Genomic DNA, 16,888 nt, shown 5'->3' with positions numbered 1-16,888 from the left:
AATGTAAGTGTCTATGGGTAGAATACGTTCTATTGCCGACTTGTTTGCTAGCCAGTGATGCATAGGGACAATCAGCCTCTATAGCACTTTATTTCCGGAGGGGGCGGGGAGAGTATGTTCCTGAATATTTTACCCTCCCCCACCCCATTTATTTTCCTAGTAGGTCGGCTTCCTCAGAAATACCTTATTTGACCTTTATACTTTCAGAAACAGCGAGTGCCTAATTCCCCTCTGTGGGTTGCTAATCCGATTTACGTGAGCAGAACCTAGAATTATTTTAGCTTCCCAACTGAAAAAATAATACACATGGATAATACGCTGTTATGAGCTCCGGCTTCAGGCTTTTTCTGCTTTGCAGGCTGGAGGTTCTGTGCAGACAAACTTGATTTTGCTGATCTGGTCTTTTCCAAAAATTTTCTGCCCTTGGCTTCTGGGATCCTTTGGGCAACATGGTTGGTTGTGTTAGGCATGGAGGGTCCTGGAATCCTGGGAGGGACAGAAAGCCTTCACCTCGAAACGCCATGGTGCCGCAGATTCGGGGAATATTCAGCTGAGGAAGACAAGTGACTTGATCACATGTCATCTACGTGCTGCTGGGCCTGGTGGGTCAGAAGGTTCTAAGGTCTTGTACGCTTGGTTCACACTGTGCATTATTTTACCTTCCTCTGAGCTGCTAATCGCCTGCCGCTGAGCTGGGCAAGATAAATATCACAAAGCATGAAGTGATGGCTACCATAAAAAGAAATAATATCATCCTCTCTTCAGACCGCCACACACGCAGGGGTCAACGTTGCGAGTATCATGTAGGGCAGGACCCCATCCAACTCACAGATGTAGATATATAGACGTGTATTTATAGAAATGTACTTTCGTTAGCATATATTTACATACATGGATATATTGATAGAGACACACATGAATATTTTTGTATATTGTACATTTATCTGAATAAAATAGAGCATTTACCTACACATAAATGTATACATAGATAAATGTAAATGCGTACTCATGCGTTTACATATGTATATACATATATCTGTGTGGGTTAAAGTTTAAATGACACCTACTTTGCAATCTCTAGTTTCCTGTTAATTCTCCTTCCCTGGGGAAATAGAAGAGTCCACCCAAGCCTATGCCAAGATGCCTTGTAACTTGGTTGAGGTCTTCTTCTTTTTTTCATCGTCTATTACTGAAAAAGTTCAAACTGAAAGTTGAATAACGGGCCGGGTAGGAAATAAAGGCTCGACCCCGTGTTCTCAATTTCGCCCCCGCAGTCCTGGAGAGGGTCGGTCCCGCGCTCCAGTCGCTCTCCCCTTTGAGGGCTGGGGCTGGATGCGCGAGCGCCCCCCTCGGCGGCCACGCGTCCCCGCCCTCGGCCCCACCCCGCCGCGGCTGCCCCGGCGCGCCGTCCACACCCCTGCGCGCCGCTCCCGCCCGCTCGGGGATCCCCGGCGAGCCGCGCCACCGAGGGGGAGGTGTTCGGCCTCCGCGGAGAGGGAGACTGCAGGCTGCGTCCCCTTTAAAAGCCGCGAGCGCCGCGCCACGGCGCCGCCGCCGCCGCCGCCGCCGTCGCCGCCGGAGTCCTCGCCCCGCCGCGCTGCGCCCGGCTTGCGCTGCGCCCGCCGCTCCGCTTCCCACACCCCGCCGGGGATTGGCAGCCGCCGCCGGACATCAGCCGCCACAGGCTCCGCCGCCGACCCGAACGACCTCGCGGCGAGCGCCTCGCGGATTACGGGGGGCTCCGAGGCACCAGCGCGCCGCAGACCTCGCGCGGGCTGGAGCGCCCGGCCGTGCGCGCCACTGCGCCGTGGCCTCGGCTGCCCGGGCCGCGCCAGAGCCGAGGACCGGCGCGCAGAGCGCCGGGGAGCCGGGAGCCGAGCCTGAGCGCCGCGATGCCGATCACTTACTGCCGAAGCTCGCGGGCCTGCGACACGGCGGTCGACGTGTGAGCGGACCCCAGGCTGGCCACAAAGCGCACCGCAGCTTGGCCCGGGGGCTAGAAGAGGGAGGGAAGAGCGCGGCCACCCGCCTCGGCGGCCCGGGACTCGGCTCGACTCGCCGGAGAATGCGCCCGAGGACGCCGGAGCGCCGGAGCCGCGGGGGTTTCAGCTGGCGAGCGCTAATGGGGGTGCGCTGGAGTAAGGCAGAGTGATGCGGGGGGGCAACTCGCCCGGCACCGAGATCGCCGCTGCGCCCTTCCCCGGACCCGGCGTCTCCCAGGATGGCTGCCCCGAGCCATGGGCCGCGGCGGAGCTAGCGCGGAGCGCCCGACCCTCGCCCCCCGAGTCCCGCAGTCGGCCCCGCGCGGGGCCACGCGTCCCGCGGGCGCTGGTTCCTAAGGACAACGACAGCACCAGCTTTTCCTTTCTCCCTTCCCTTCCCTGCCCCGCACTCCTCCCCCTGCTCGCTGTTGTTGTGTGTCAGCACTTGGCCGGAGACTTCTTGAACTTGCAGGGAGAATAGCTTGCGCTCCCCACTTCGCGCCGGTGCCTTTGCCCCAGCGGACCCAGCCTCGCCGCCTCCGGACCCCGCGCCCCTCCACTCCTCCGCTGGGCCAGACCCCGAGACGCCGTTCCCTGCGTGAGGAGAAGGACGGCCCCGCCGACACCCGGGAGGAGGAGGAGGCAAAAGAAGGGAACCCGGTCCCTGCGCCAGGTCCTTGGACCAGAGCTTTTTCCATGTGGAGGCTCTTTCAATGGACGTGTCCCCGCGTGCTTCTTAGACGGTCTGCGGTCTCCTAAAGGTAGAGGACGTGGGCCCCGGGCTGGGACTGGGGGGTTGGGCGCGGGGCTCGGGCGGCCGCTGCCGCTGAGCCCGTCCTGGGGCCGTGCCTGGCCAGACGTAAACAGACCCCCCTCCAGGTCCACGTGCTGCCGAGCCCCTGCGGGGATGTCCCCATCCGACCGCCCCCGGCGACCGTCAGCCTGGCCCTCCTGGCTCGCCCTCTTCCGCCCCTCCTCCCTTCCCTCTCTTCAGTATTTTATTAGGGCTGTTAACACTTAGATGATTAAAAAAAAAAAAAAAGTCAAAGAAATCCCTTTGAGAGGGTGGCCCCTGGATTTCACCCGTTAGTTGCCAACCTTCACGCCTTGCCATGGCCATCTTTCTCCCTTCTTCAAGTTTTTCGGAAAGACCTGCTCTCTACTCAGAGCCAAGTCCCATTTAGGAAAATACTAGAAGTTGGGGTTCTCCCTGTTTGTTTCCAGGAATGCAAGGGGGGCAGTACTTCAATACCACCTTCTATTGACACGTGAATTAATAGATACTAGTTATTTACGTAATTTGAGGAATGTACATGTGTATCTTGACTGCATGGGGGTGGGGGGTTCGGGGTCGGAGTGGCCTGTCTTGACACCTCTGAGTCACACTTAGGTGTGGGCCACAAGTTGCAAGTGGCTTCGGAAGTTGTGGCCTTGAGTTTACTGGGTCTGGAAGTTATAGACGTGTGTGTGTGTGTGTGTGTATGCGCGCGCGTGTATCAGGAAGTTCTATACAGTGCCTGTAAGGAAGTCACATGCACCATTCGTGCGTGTTTATATGCAAGCGAGCGCTGGGCAATCTGTTTGGGTTTGTGGGGAACGGAGGAGAGGTGTCAGACCAAGCGGTGGTTTCCCCAGGTTCCCTGCACAGGCTGTCAGCGCGAGTGTCACAGAAAAAAGGCGACAGTCTTGACGCTGGTGGGGTGTCTGTGCGTGTGTGCAAATCGTGTCAGATGGATGAGAGTGAGATGGAAGGGGAAAAGCCTTCGGGCTCAGGAACTAGGGGCTTTCCATTCTCCCAAACGTTCGAGCTTCAGCCCCTTTGAAGTATCCCCTCGAGTACTGCAAACCAGGTGGGCACCCTGGAGGAGGCGGCAACGGACCGGGAGCCGGGGGACGTGGGGGTGGAAGGGGAGAGGGTTGGGCGGGGAACGCGGTGACTCACGTCGGCCCTGTCCGCAGGTCGACCATGGTGGCCGGGACCCGCTGTCTTCTAGCGTTGCTGCTTCCCCAGGTCCTCCTGGGCGGCGCGGCCGGTCTCATTCCCGAGCTGGGCCGGAGGAAGTTCGCGGCATCCCCTGGCCGCTCCTCGTCCCAGCCCTCGGACGAAGTCCTGAGCGAGTTCGAGTTGCGGCTGCTCAGCATGTTCGGCCTGAAGCGGAGACCCACCCCCAGCAGGGACGCCGTGGTGCCCCCCTACATGCTGGACCTGTACCGCCGGCACTCGGGCCAGCCGGGCGCACCCGCCCCGGACCACCGGCTGGAGCGGGCAGCCAGCCTCGCCAACACTGTGCGCAGCTTCCACCACGAAGGTGAGGCGTGGAGCAGAGAGCGGGGGCGGAGATGCGGGCGGAGAGTCACCTCCAAAAGCTCCCCATCGTGGGCCGACTGCTGGCATCCCTGGAAAAGCAGCTTGGCCAGGGCGCCGCCGCAGACGTTTCCATTCTTGCCTTTGAAAGAACCTTTCCGAACCTGGCTTTAACGCACTGCTTGTGTGGCGCGGGAGCCAGGGATTCCCCTTTGGTAAATCCGCACCCTTTTCCTGGCGTGCCGCCAGAAGAGCGACTCCTCCTCCAGGAACTGGAGAGAAGTCAAGTGATGGGGAAGATGAGGGCAAAAGGCATGCCCCTAGTCAGCTAAACGTGCAAGAATTTCATAGGGGAGGAATGAAAAGGAGGGGGGCAGATTGGGATCTCTTTACGTCTGTTTGGAAGCCCTTGCCCTGTAAGTCTGCTTCTCTTGCTTAAGCTGGGGTTTCAGGCTAGACACAGCCAAGGGCAGAATTTTCAGAGGTACTATTGAAAAATCAAAGCCCGGGGCCCCAAGTCTTTCTAATTTACAGTTGATCTGGGCCTGGTTTGGACGATTTCGAATCCCTATCTAATCCCCGTGGGAGATCAATTCCACAATCAATCTTATTGTTTCCACAATGACTTTCTTGTTTTGTACTTAAATCTGAGATGAACTCCCTAGTAAAGACAAGGCAAGCCTTCAGATAAAAGCTTTTGCAGTAGCTGCCTGTTTTTTTTTTTTATGAGCATTGAAATGTGGATTTTTTTTTTTTTCTTTTATGATACTGGATATGGTTTTCCTAAGGTAGGATATTTCTGCTTGTTTCATCAGAAAAGCATTTAGTGGATTTGAAAAGTCTGAGAGAAGCTATTGACATCTTTTGTACCCAAGTTCTTGGATCAATTAGTCAAAAATATGTTCCAGTTTAGTTTTTTTCTACACTTTTAAATTCCCTTTGGCTTTTAATACATTCCAAATAGAGCATGGGTTTCATCAAGTTCTAGAGAAAGGTCCAAAGCTGTATGTCACAGAGCAACCTCTTGTAGGTTATTGGGGAAATGGGAGTAAAGTTCCCCTTTTCTTGCCTTGCCTTGAGGTGGTAAATTTCAAGTAGAAATCTATGCTCTGATATAAACAAATAAATGTTACAGCCAGGCATTTTCTCCCAGTGTGAAGGATGACTACATTTGTGAGAACAGTACTGGGTATTGGGAAGAAGTCCCAAAGGCAGGTTGCATAACAAAAGGTACTTCTTTATCAAAGCAGCTGTACCATGTGAAGGGGACACCGAATTGATAATCCATTTATCATAATCCATCATTTTCCAGCACATTTCCAAGTGAGGTGCTTTTTGCAGTAGAGATCCAGTGGGAAAGGATCTAAGATGTCATTCTACTCCTTCAGGATTTATTCACTGAAAGCAGAAGTTGTCTGTTGTCATATGTAGAAATGTTTTCACTCCTCTGTGTTCTGTCAACATAACCTTGGGATGATTATAGATGCAGCTCATCATTCTCAGCTGATGCTGATTAGAATTGTTTTTCTGCATAGAAAAGTAGCGAGAGTAGCTATTTCAGTCACCTCTCCTGGAAATTTAGCCTGGAACCACTCTTAACTATTTTTAAGGCCAGGAAGGTACTATGTGTCTCTTCTAACTTAAAAGGAGGAACATTTAAGTCATTTGACACCTAAAACATTCAGTTGCATGAGGGTTCTATCAGTGAAGTCTGTGTATTTCTCCTTCTTCCTCTAGAAGTGGCTTGATCAAAACTAAACAGGCTACAAATTATTTGAGTGTTATTTTAACTTAAATAGCATGTTTGAGTTTATAAGTCAGAATTTATCACTTTAAAAGTATAAATGTTATGTGCAAAATAGTATGGAAGTTATCAACCTGCTTCATATCAACTTAAGAGTAATGTCAGATCTTAATGCAGTTACATGATAGAGAAAAGCCATGTAATTTTTTCCCTCAAACTTCATCAAATCCATTTCTTTTCTTGTTATGACTAGTGTATTATTGTTAGGCCACATAATGCATTTTTCGAAGACCATTTCATTTTTGTGGAACCCAGGATTTGGTTTTTATGAATATCCTGTGCCATGCATGGCACTAAAAATCTTTTAATAAACCATGTGATTAAGGCATCTGGCTTAAGAGCAGAACTTGGCTCATGCAACTTTAACGGGCATTTGTTTGGTAGAGGACTAAAGGCCTGATTCCAATAATTACCTGTTGGTTTTATTTGTGGGTGGGTTCTGGGTGATTTGGTGAAACTACAAGACCAGAGATACCATGGTTATCAGATATCAACCGCTGTATGAAGATAATGGGACCACATGGTAGGCAATCTGAAACAAAATTATCAGTTGTCATTTCTCCTATTAAACTTGGCCTAGTCCTCTGTATAATACTTTTCACTCAGGAGGACCCAAGAGCTGCAACAATTTTTTTTTTCAGTCATTAAAAAGTTCTTTGGCCACATAGACCTTTCTCAACTGCCACCGAGGACAGAAAAATCACTTCTTCAACTGGAAAGATTGTTCTGTGCTTTGCTGTAGTTAAAAACACATTGAAATTGGTGGCCTTCATGGGCGCTGCAAAAAGTCTTTATGCTTTCCTGTCAGAGTGGAATATAGAAGGACCATGTGCTTGCTCTCCAGACTCTGAAGGACACAGTCTTCTTTTTGTATGAAACAATGGAATTTATTTGCCTCCATGACTAAAGCCTTTGAATTGAGATGAACCCTTTTCCCACAAATGTAATTATCATGAAAATATCCGTATAATAGGAGAGTTCAAGAAGCAGCGGCTGCCCTGTGATCGAGAACTTGTATCACAAATGCCCAGTGTAAGCAAAGGATTTGGACATGTACGCCCCCCAGAGCAACACTTACCCGATGCACTTCCCTAGTACCCCAGGTAGTTCAGTGGCCTTAAGAAGGGCCCCATCAAGTAGAACAGGCATTCTCTTTGGAAGTCTTTGGAGGTTGAAGCTTTGGTGCCCAACGATGGTTCTTGGACTAATATTTTTTGTCCTCCACTCTTTTGGTGGTTCCTCTGTATCCTTCTCATTGAGCTATTTTGTCTTTTTTTAGACTTGTCCTTTGTGTGTTTCACTAAGTAGTCAAAGGACAGTAAGCGGGCACCTGGTCATTCCAAAGGTGTTGGAGTCAAGGGTGTGCAGAAGCCGGATCGGGGTTTGTGAGGATGACAGTACTTTTGCTTTAGTTGCCGTATCTTTCGTTGTCTTTTCTTTAAAAACAAACAAACAAACAAAAAAACTGTTTCCTTTTAATCTTCCTATTTTATATATCTTTTCTCCTTGATAATATTAATTCTCTAGCCATTATTTTATAGTCTAGAAAATATTGTTTCTTATTCTCAGCTACTTTCAATTCATTTCAGGGCAGTGACTTCCAGTCTTACTGATTTGCTATAGCATCCCCCAGGTTTTTGTTGTTTTTGTCATAATGGCCATTTTTGGTCCAAAGAGTGTTGCAAAAATTCTCAAAACATAACGAGAATTCCCTTTTCTGCTAAAACTCACCATTCTTGAGGACAGAAAGGCAGCTGCAAGATATCAGTGGTTTCAGACAAGAGCTGCGTGTCCCAGGGGGCCCTGCCACTGTACCCGCCTACTCTTTAGTTGTGTCTTCTCGCCACAATACTTGGGTGATAGTGTATTTCTATCCTTTTGGTTGGGAAAGAACTCACACTGTGCTTATTACTGTAGCAAATATAAATGTGCTCCTAATGGTTTTGACATTTGCTTGAGTTTGTTTGTTTGTTTAAGACTTTATTTATTTGAGAGAGAGAGAGAGAGAGAGAGAATGAATAGGGGGAGGGGGAGAAGCAGCAGCAGACTCCCTGCTGAGCAGAAAGCCCAAAGTGAGGGATCCCAGGACCTGGAGATCATGACCTGAGCTGAAGGCAGACCCTTTAACCACCTGAGCCACCCAGGCGCCCCTTGCTTGAGATTTTGACTCCTCCCCTGTGTTAGGTAGTGGTGCCTAGTGGCCAGAAGCTTGGGAACTGTGGTGGACTCAAGTTCATAGATCTGCTCTTCATTTATTAGTTCTGTGACCTTAGGAAAGTCACATACCTCTCTGAGCTCCAACAATTTCATTTCCAAAATGGAGATAATAGGAGTCCCTACCTACATGGTTCGTTGTGAGATGATTCCCGTAAAGATCTTAGTGCCATCCAGCTAGATGCGTTATCCTGATGATTTCTTTCTCTAATGTCCAGTTCCCCCACTTGTCTAGGGAAGAGGAGGCCAGAGTGAACCCAGGCTGGCTGAGGGAATTCAGCCTCATCTTTTGTATTATTTGGATGTAGATGAATAATTGACAGAGTGTAGATGATTAAATGAGAACTTCACTTTTGGAGGAGAGGTCAAATGTCACTGGTGCCTTATTTTTACTTCCCCACATTTCTGCAACCATAGCTCCATCTGTTTGGATAAGACCTTAGAGGTTCAAGAACGCAGGTCTAAAACAGGCTGGAATACCCAAATCCCTTGATCAGTTCAGCTTATTCAAAAGGGTTATTTACAGAGAATTAATAACTATATAAGCCTCTAAAAGAGCATACATTACCTACTTAGGTAAATGCTCTATATTTTCAGAATCCCCAGGTGTGGTGTGATGATTTGCAACTTTTTTTTTCTTTACTTATTTCGAATAGGTTTTGATTTTTCTACCCTTAAGAAGAAATTCATTCTTTGCAGATCAGAGGAAGTGGTGGTAGGTGCCCCAAACTTGAGCAGTTTTTTTACTGGGTTTGGAGTTTTCTGACTTACCTCTGTGACCTGCGTCCACAGGGGTGTCACCAGAGTCCTTTGTATTAAGGACGAATAGAGGTTCTTAATGAAGCTGGGAAGTCAGGGAAAGGTCTTCACTTTACTTACTGTTTAATAGTGCAGTTCTTTCCTTTGCGAAGTTAGTTACTAAGTGATTATCCTCTCTGCTCTTAACTTTGTGAGATTTTGAAGTACATGAAATTGCTGTTTTTTTTAACATGTCAAGTCTAGTCAAACAGTGACAATTTTATATGATTCACTTCAGTCTTGGATTTATCTTCTGGAGGGTTGTTCCATTTTATGCCTTTTTTATGCCCATCTTTACTCATTTTACCTATATTTCATGCTCGTCTTGATGAGTGTACATTATCATCCTCTGGCTGCTTGTGTATGTGTGTGTGTGTCCCCTTGTGTCTGTGTGTGCTCACGTCTGTATGTGTTCATAACTTCTTTTTCATTTATGGATTTGGAATCAGAGTTTTTGTTGCAATTGTGATTTCTCTGGGCACCTTATTAATACAGCTGTTCAGTAAATGCCCTGGATAATTTGCCTTTCCTCCCTCCTCTTTAAAAGAAAAGAGTGTTTTTAGGTGTGCTGCTATCAGAGAAGTCGGTAGTTCAAGCCAGATCTGGCTTTATGTCATTACATCTGGGGGACACTGCTGATTTTTATGTCACTCCTTTTTTCTTTGGTATCTGTTGGCTTCTCTGCTAAAAGAACCCCTTCAGTGGGAACATTAGAAGGCCCCTGAATTACAGGGAGGAAAGAAAAGAAGGAGCTAAACACAATCCTTGATACTTGTTGGAGCCATTGAGGAGAGCCCTGCTCTGATTGGTTGGAGAATTATTTTAAAAATAAAATAAGACGAAATCAGAGAGGGAGACAAACCATGAGACTCTTAACTATAGGAAACAAACTGAGGGTTGCTGGAGGGGAGGTGGGTGGGGGGATGGGGTAACTGGGTGATGGGCATTAAGGAGGGCACATGATGGAATGAGCACTGGGTGTTGTATGCAACTGATGAATCACTGACCTCTACCTCTGAAACTGAAAATACACTATGTGTTAATTAATTGAATTTAAACAAAATAAAACAAAAAATAAAAATAGTGCCTGGCCTGAAGTACCATTAGCTTAGAGTGTGAATAGCTTCCAAAAGGTATTCCCAACAGGTGTAGAGTGGCAGGTGTGAGGGGACCATGGAGGGTTTACTTCTTGGCCTAATAGTCTCCATGTCCCAAGTAGATGAGCTTTGGAAGATCTTTCTGTTCTGAGTCCCTGGCTGTCCACCCAAGGACTCACTTCTTACTCCTTGGCCAACACTACTGTTTCTTCTCCTCATTTTTGTATTATTTGGCAAGAATCACTTTAAAATATGCTCCTGGAATTTACATTTGAATGTGAAAAGCATCCTTTAAAACCTTGACCCTGTAAGGGCAATCCATGAGCTCCTAGCATCGACTTACCTGGGGAGCTTGCTGGAAATGCTGAATCTCAAGACCCACCCCACGCCCACTGAATCAGAATCTGCATTTAAAGACTTAAGGTGTCTTAGGTGTTTTGTGTGAAGATTGAAGTTTGAGAAGCATCCCCTTAAAGCATTACTCCATGATTTGGTGTAAACTGTCCCTCTTGAACTTGGCACTTCCACTTAGCTTGCAGTCATGACTGGTGCTTTGATGATGAAGGTTTATACAAGTAAAACCTCTGAGTGAGTTGAGTGATCTTAAGTGATTCTCCTTTGCTAAGATATCTACATTCTCTGAACAACTTATAGCTGCTTGACGTAGGGGAAATACAACCATAAAATTAATCAATATAGTTTCCATTTATGATAATGATATGGTCAGACAGATTTTGCTAGCACTTAGGTTGAATCCTGAATGAAGCAGGTTAAGTTTTTTGACAATGAAAGGACAGGATGTGGTAAAGCTAGAAGAAAATAAACCCAAATGTCTCAAATTCTATTGCTGTTTACTGCCAATGTAATGATAATGTGTACCTTTGATGATTTGCAGACTAAAGCATGCAAGGTGCTGTTATATTTTATTGTTTGCTTGGAAAACAGTACTCCTTAAAATTTAAATTCAGGAATCTTAAATCAGAAAGAGCTTTTATGCATAGCCCACTTAAATGGCTATTTTGAAGTGATGATACTAGATACAGAATGTTTATTCTGTAGTACGGTGAAATCCCTTATGAATCTCATGATGGTATTTTTATAAATTTTCATAATTTTTTTGGTTTTGCATCTACTTGGTAGGTGTGTGTTTTTAATATGGTTTATTTTTTTTAAGGACATAGGAATTAAAGAGAAGAGAGTCATTTTTTTCTTCCAAAACTATCTACCACGAGATTTGGTTTTTGAGGTCATAAGGAGGTGAGAGAACAGACAACAGTTAGGAAGTTCCTTCTTTTGAAATTGTCTGGCCTTAATTACTACGGTATCTCAGTACCACCCTTACGCTTCCAAAGAAGTCGATCCCTGTAAATGCCTTTGTCTCTGGACTTGGAGTAAAATAGTAGGGTGTGCTTTGCAAAATGTCATCGTTGATGTTGAGTTTCAGACTCTTTAATTAGGAAACTGAAATCTGTATATTGAGATTTGTAAATCATCTAAATTGCAGAGTAATGTTTTAGAATACTGTTTAAGGGATTGACATTAAAGCCTTTTTCTTTTTAAGAAATGCAATAATTTCCTCAAATCCTCACTCATTAGACCTCTACTAACTATAGTGCTTTTTTTTTTGCCCTAAAGTCTGTGACTTCCAAAGAAATGCTTCAGTGTTTTCCCCATTATTATAGCCACCTGGAAGCAGTATTCATGTATTGGATTAAAAACGTCACAATGAAAACAAAAAACAAAAACCAAAAAAACCTAACAATGAATTACGAAGTTTTGCTTCATGGTGTGCATGTTGACAATAAATGTACAGAAAAGGGAGGCTTCCTTTTTATCTAAAGGGGAGGTTTTTATTTTCTAGTTGCAGACTTTTACATGGGTTAAATCAAACCCTGAAATGAGGTTTACAAATTCTCATATATCATCAGATTGTCATTACTTACTTTACTGAATGATTTTTTTCTTTTTCTTTTCCACTTGTTTTTATGTCAAATTAGAATCTTTGGAAGAACTGCCAGAAATGAGTGGAAAAACAACCCGGAGGTTCTTCTTTAATTTAACTTCTATCCCTACCGACGAGTTTATCACCTCAGCAGAACTTCAGGTTTTTCGGGAACAGATGCAGGAAACTTTGGAAAACAACAGCAGTTTCCATCACCGAATTAATATTTATGAAATTATTAAACCTGCGGCAGCCAACTTGAAGTTCCCTGTGACCAGACTTTTGGACACCAGGTTGGTGAATCCGAACACAAGCAGGTGGGAGAGCTTTGATGTCACCCCTGCTGTGATGAGGTGGACGGCACAGGGCCTCGCCAACCACGGATTTGTGGTGGAAGTGACCCACTTGGAGGAGAACCAAGGTGTCTCCAAGAGACACGTCAGGATTAGCAGGTCTTTGCACCAAGATGAGCACAGCTGGTCACAGATCAGGCCACTGCTAGTAACGTTTGGCCACGATGGGAAAGGACACCCCCTCCACAAAAGAGAAAAGCGCCAAGCAAAACACAAACAGCGCAAACGCCTTAAGTCCAGCTGTAAGAGACACCCTTTGTACGTGGACTTCAGTGATGTGGGGTGGAATGACTGGATCGTAGCACCCCCGGGGTACCACGCCTTTTATTGTCATGGGGAATGCCCTTTTCCCCTGGCAGATCACCTGAACTCCACTAATCATGCCATTGTTCAGACGCTGGTCAACTCCGTTAATTCTAAGATTCCTAAGGCGTGCTGTGTACCAACGGAACTCAGTGCTATCTCCATGCTGTACCTTGATGAAAACGAAAAGGTCGTATTAAAGAACTATCAGGACATGGTTGTGGAGGGTTGTGGGTGTCGTTAGCACAGCAAAATGAAATAAATAAATATATATATATATTTTAGAAAAAAGCAAAAAAAAAAAAAAAAAAACCCAAGTTGACACTTTAATATTTCCCAATGAAGACTTTATTTATGGAATGGAATGGAGAAAAAAAAAAAACACAGTTATTTTGAAAATATATTTATATCTACAAAAAGAAGTTGGGAAAACAAATATTTTAATCAGAGAATTATTCCTTAAAGATTTTAAAGTGTATTTAGTTGTACATTTTATATGGGTTCAACCCCAGCACATGAAGTATAATGGTCAGATTTATTTTGTATTTATTTACTATTATAACCACTTTTTAGGAAAGATAGCTAATTTGTATTTATATGTAATCAAAAGAAGTATTGGGTTTGTACATAATTTTCCAAAAATTGTAGTTGTTTTCAGTTGTGTGTATTTAAGATGAAATGTCTACATGGAAGGTTACTCCGGCAAAGTGCTTAGCACATTTGCTTTTTTGCAGTGCTACTGTTAAAGGTCACAAGTTCAAGTCCAGAAAAAAAAAAAAAAGTGGATAATCCACTCTGCTGACTTTCAAGATTATTATATTATTCAATTCTCAGGAATGTTGCAGAGTGGTTGTCCAATCCATGAGAACTTACGTCCTTATTAGGTGGAATATTTGGATAAGAACCAGACATTGCTGATCTAATTTAGAAACACTCCCCTACCCCTTAATTTGCAGAAAGAATAAAGCAGGACCAATAGAAATAATTAGGAAAATGATAAACCTGCAGGAAAGTGAATGATGGTTTGTTGTTCTTCTTTCCTAAACTAGTGATCCCTTCAAAGGGGTTGGTCTGGCCAAAGTATTAAATAAAACATAAGATTTCTTCATTATTAAGATTGTGGTCATGTATATTTAAAATTGATATGTAGTGGCTCTCATGAAGAGTTGGAAATTGATTTGTATTTAACTGTTACCTCACCTGGGAGCTCTTTATGCTCAGAAGGACCCAGTTTTCTGACTTTGCCCAACACACAGCAAAATTGTGCCCATCATGTTTTCTGCCCACCTCTTCTTCTCTGTTGGATCAGCTTGTTTTTCTTTCCAAGGTTATGTGAACACATTTCTCCAAATGTCAAATCTCTTTCAGATAATAAATATCAGAGCCCTGGCATTTCATTCTATAAAGTCCAACCTGTAAGAGAAAATGGTGCATTTGTACAGCATTCATGATGATTACCTCGTGTTTGCCTTTTTGCTTCTGAAGTTACTTGTTTCGGAGGGAGGTGGGGAAAAGGCAAGGAATGGTTGGAAATGTGCGAGCAAGTCACTTGATAATTGATATTTGCCTCAAAGGAATTAGCCACGATTTAGTATTTCACGTGACCCTCTTTGGGGTCCATGATTTAGGAGAAAGATTTAAGAGCAAGCCAAAGCCCCAAAACAAGCAAAACCTGGGAAACCCAAGATAAAGTTTCAGAGATGATAGCCCATGCAACAGAGGCGATGGTGCCAAAAAATTAGAAAGGGAAAGTGTCTAAGATCAGCTTCTACAAGGACATCTGCCAATTGGACAGAAGCCCAAGCAGAACGAAGTCAAATTAGGCCACTCAGAGTGAACTCTCGCAGTGGCAGGGCTTCTGTGCTCTGTGTCGAAATCAGACCCAAAGAAGGGTTCGGTGGGTTGTCTGTACGGCCAGGCAACCCACAACTCCCCACTATTTTACTGGAAGTGTTTTAGGTCAACGTCTAGGACTCTGTGTTGCCTCCGATCCTGCTGTGATTGATGAGGCCTAGTTCTAATCTTCCCTAGCCTTGCCTTGGAATTGGCTGAAAAAAGAGTGTGCTCGTCAAGGAACAGACTTTTATAATCAGATTCTCCCCAGGAATTAACTTGCAATGACCATGAATGTAGTTACATTTTGCTTGTGATAGATTTAACCCTTGCCTTGAGAGTAGGTAGACTGTGTTTTTAAATTAATACGTTATCTTTTACTCCTTCTGCTTTAAAAGTCTGTCCATTCCTTTTCATGCCTCTCTCTCTTGCTCTTGCCTAGGTGAGAGTCATTCGTATTAGAACCAACTTTGGAGGGCAGGATGATCTCTGTCCTCCAGCCACCCTTCACCCTCACTTGGCATGGAGGTGGGGGACAGACTGCACTGTTTTAACATCTTAAATAATAACTCATGTTTTCTCATCTCCAAAGACTCTAGATGAAAGCGTGAGATTATAGCACAAGAATTTCCGTTTGGCAATTCAACCCATTCTTTTGAATTTTCTGCTTCATTGGTTCTGATTTTCTTTGTTAAAATGGTTTTCAGTGGTATCAACTCAAATGCGTTCTCTTGCGTGTTTTATATGTATATAAACTATATATACACAAACGTAAATATATACACATATAATATGTAATTTGTATAAAAACATACAAAGATATGTGATATATATTACATATGTATACATGATAGTATTTTCAGCTTCAGTTTAGTCTCAGAGATTTTGTAATAGTTGAGGACTCTGACCTTGGCAGCTCATTTGAGAAACAGAATATTCTTACATACATTCTACATTCTTACAGATGTTTTGGCTCACATTCTCCATTCTGAGAAAAAGTGTCATAACTATCTCCGTGACACTGAATCTTTTGAATCTTCAGTGGTTATTCTGTAGGAATCTTTGAATCCTTTTAGAGTTGGCTTTAAAGAAAATGTATTAGTTTCTGAATTTTGGAGGATCACCTTTCAAAGTTGATTAAATTGTGTCATCTGTTTTTGTGCTCGTCTGGGCTGTGTGCTCTCCCTGGCATGGTTTTAACCTGTATGGCAGGTCCAGATTGCTCTTTTCATTTTTTGCCTTCAAAATTGGGGAGGGGGAAGGTGAAAGTTTACATATTTATCTGTACTTCCATCTTTTCATAATTCCTACTCCAATTGCTGCTTTAAATTGTACCTCAAGAGGCCAAGATTATCGCTAGATAATCTTAATGATCCATGTCTTTTCCCTCAATTTTTTATTGGAGGTGGAGAAATCATTTGTGCTTTCTTAAAGAGTGTGTTTCTTTTCTGCAGTCATTAATGTTAAGATATTGGTTCACTGAATGTTAGATGACACAGCCCCCAATCTGTCACAAGGCAAAAGGAACATAGCCTTGCAATAAATAATTGAAGTGTAGAATAAGTATATTGCCCTATTCCTTTCCTAGTTTATTTTTTTAGGGGGCAAGTAGCATGAGATGGATACAACGCAAGTCTGCTTCACTCACATGAAATGCTTTTCCTTTTTTTCTCTACTTTGTTGACACAAATTACAGCCTTTACGGTATTCTCCAGGGCAGAGTTTTTTGTTGTTGTTGTTGTTTTTTTAAACTATCCCCCTGCCCTGCAAATTTCAAAGTGAACTTCTACCTAACTTGGGGGACCAATGCTCTAAATCAAACATCTTAGATTTTAATGTGCATATGAATCACCAGTACTGCCTCAAGGGGAATGCAAATCGATGTGTACACAGACCCCTTGAGATCATGTTCTAACATAGGTTCTGTTTCAGTGAATCTGAGATGGGGCCTGAGAGTCTGCATTTCTGAGACGTGCTAGCCCATGGACTACACTTTGAGTAGCAAGCTTCTGATAATTATCTTCTCAATCACAAGAGCAGAAAGTTGGACTGAGTTGAGGCCCCTCTCTAAGAAGTAGTACTTAAGGGAAAAAACAAAACAACAAAACCTGTATACAGGATGGTATTTGAATACATTTCACCATATCTGAAATGATGTTCTACATATTTTTTTCAAAGGCATTCTTTTCCCCCACAAGATGACTGGCAATTTTGTGTTCTATCCACCCTCAGACATGAAAACACTTGGTTGCTTATC

General features: G+C 44.5%; 1 protein-coding gene across 2 annotated transcripts; it reads left to right on the top strand.

Annotated features, from left to right (window-relative positions):
* The first annotated feature begins 1,452 nt into the window (after positions 1–1,452).
* Positions 1,453–14,190, top strand: BMP2 (bone morphogenetic protein 2). Of its 2 annotated transcripts, none has more exons than XM_036105326.2 (3): positions 1,453–2,743; positions 3,942–4,291; positions 12,198–14,190. In XM_036105326.2, exons 2-3 carry the CDS (start codon positions 3,949–3,951, stop codon positions 13,040–13,042), a joined length of 1,188 nt encoding a protein of 395 aa, XP_035961219.1. In that variant the 5' UTR covers positions 1,453–2,743; positions 3,942–3,948; the 3' UTR covers positions 13,043–14,190. The 2 variants fall into 2 exon arrangements, with proteins under 2 accessions (XP_035961219.1, XP_077913078.1); XM_078056952.1 differs by lacking the exon at positions 1,453–2,743 and adding an exon at positions 2,768–3,832.
* The last annotated feature ends 2,698 nt before the right edge of the window (positions 14,191–16,888 follow it).

This window comes from Halichoerus grypus, chromosome 10, assembly GCF_964656455.1.
Source record: "Halichoerus grypus chromosome 10, mHalGry1.hap1.1, whole genome shotgun sequence".
Classification (NCBI taxonomy): Eukaryota; Metazoa; Chordata; class Mammalia; order Carnivora; family Phocidae; genus Halichoerus; species Halichoerus grypus.
This window is presented reverse-complemented; position numbering and strand designations above follow the sequence as displayed.

Bases quoted from the DNA above. Each gene is read 5' to 3' on its own strand.
- BMP2 (XM_078056952.1), top strand. From the start codon at position 3,717: ATGAGAGTGAGATGGAAGGGGAAAAGCCTTCGGGCTCAGGAACTAGGG. The intron at 3,833-3,941 runs GTGGGCACCCTG...CCCTGTCCGCAG, and splicing joins CCTCGAGTACTGCAAACCAG to GTCGACCATGGTGGCCGGGA. The intron at 4,292-12,197 runs GTGAGGCGTGGA...ATGTCAAATTAG, and splicing joins GCGCAGCTTCCACCACGAAG to AATCTTTGGAAGAACTGCCA.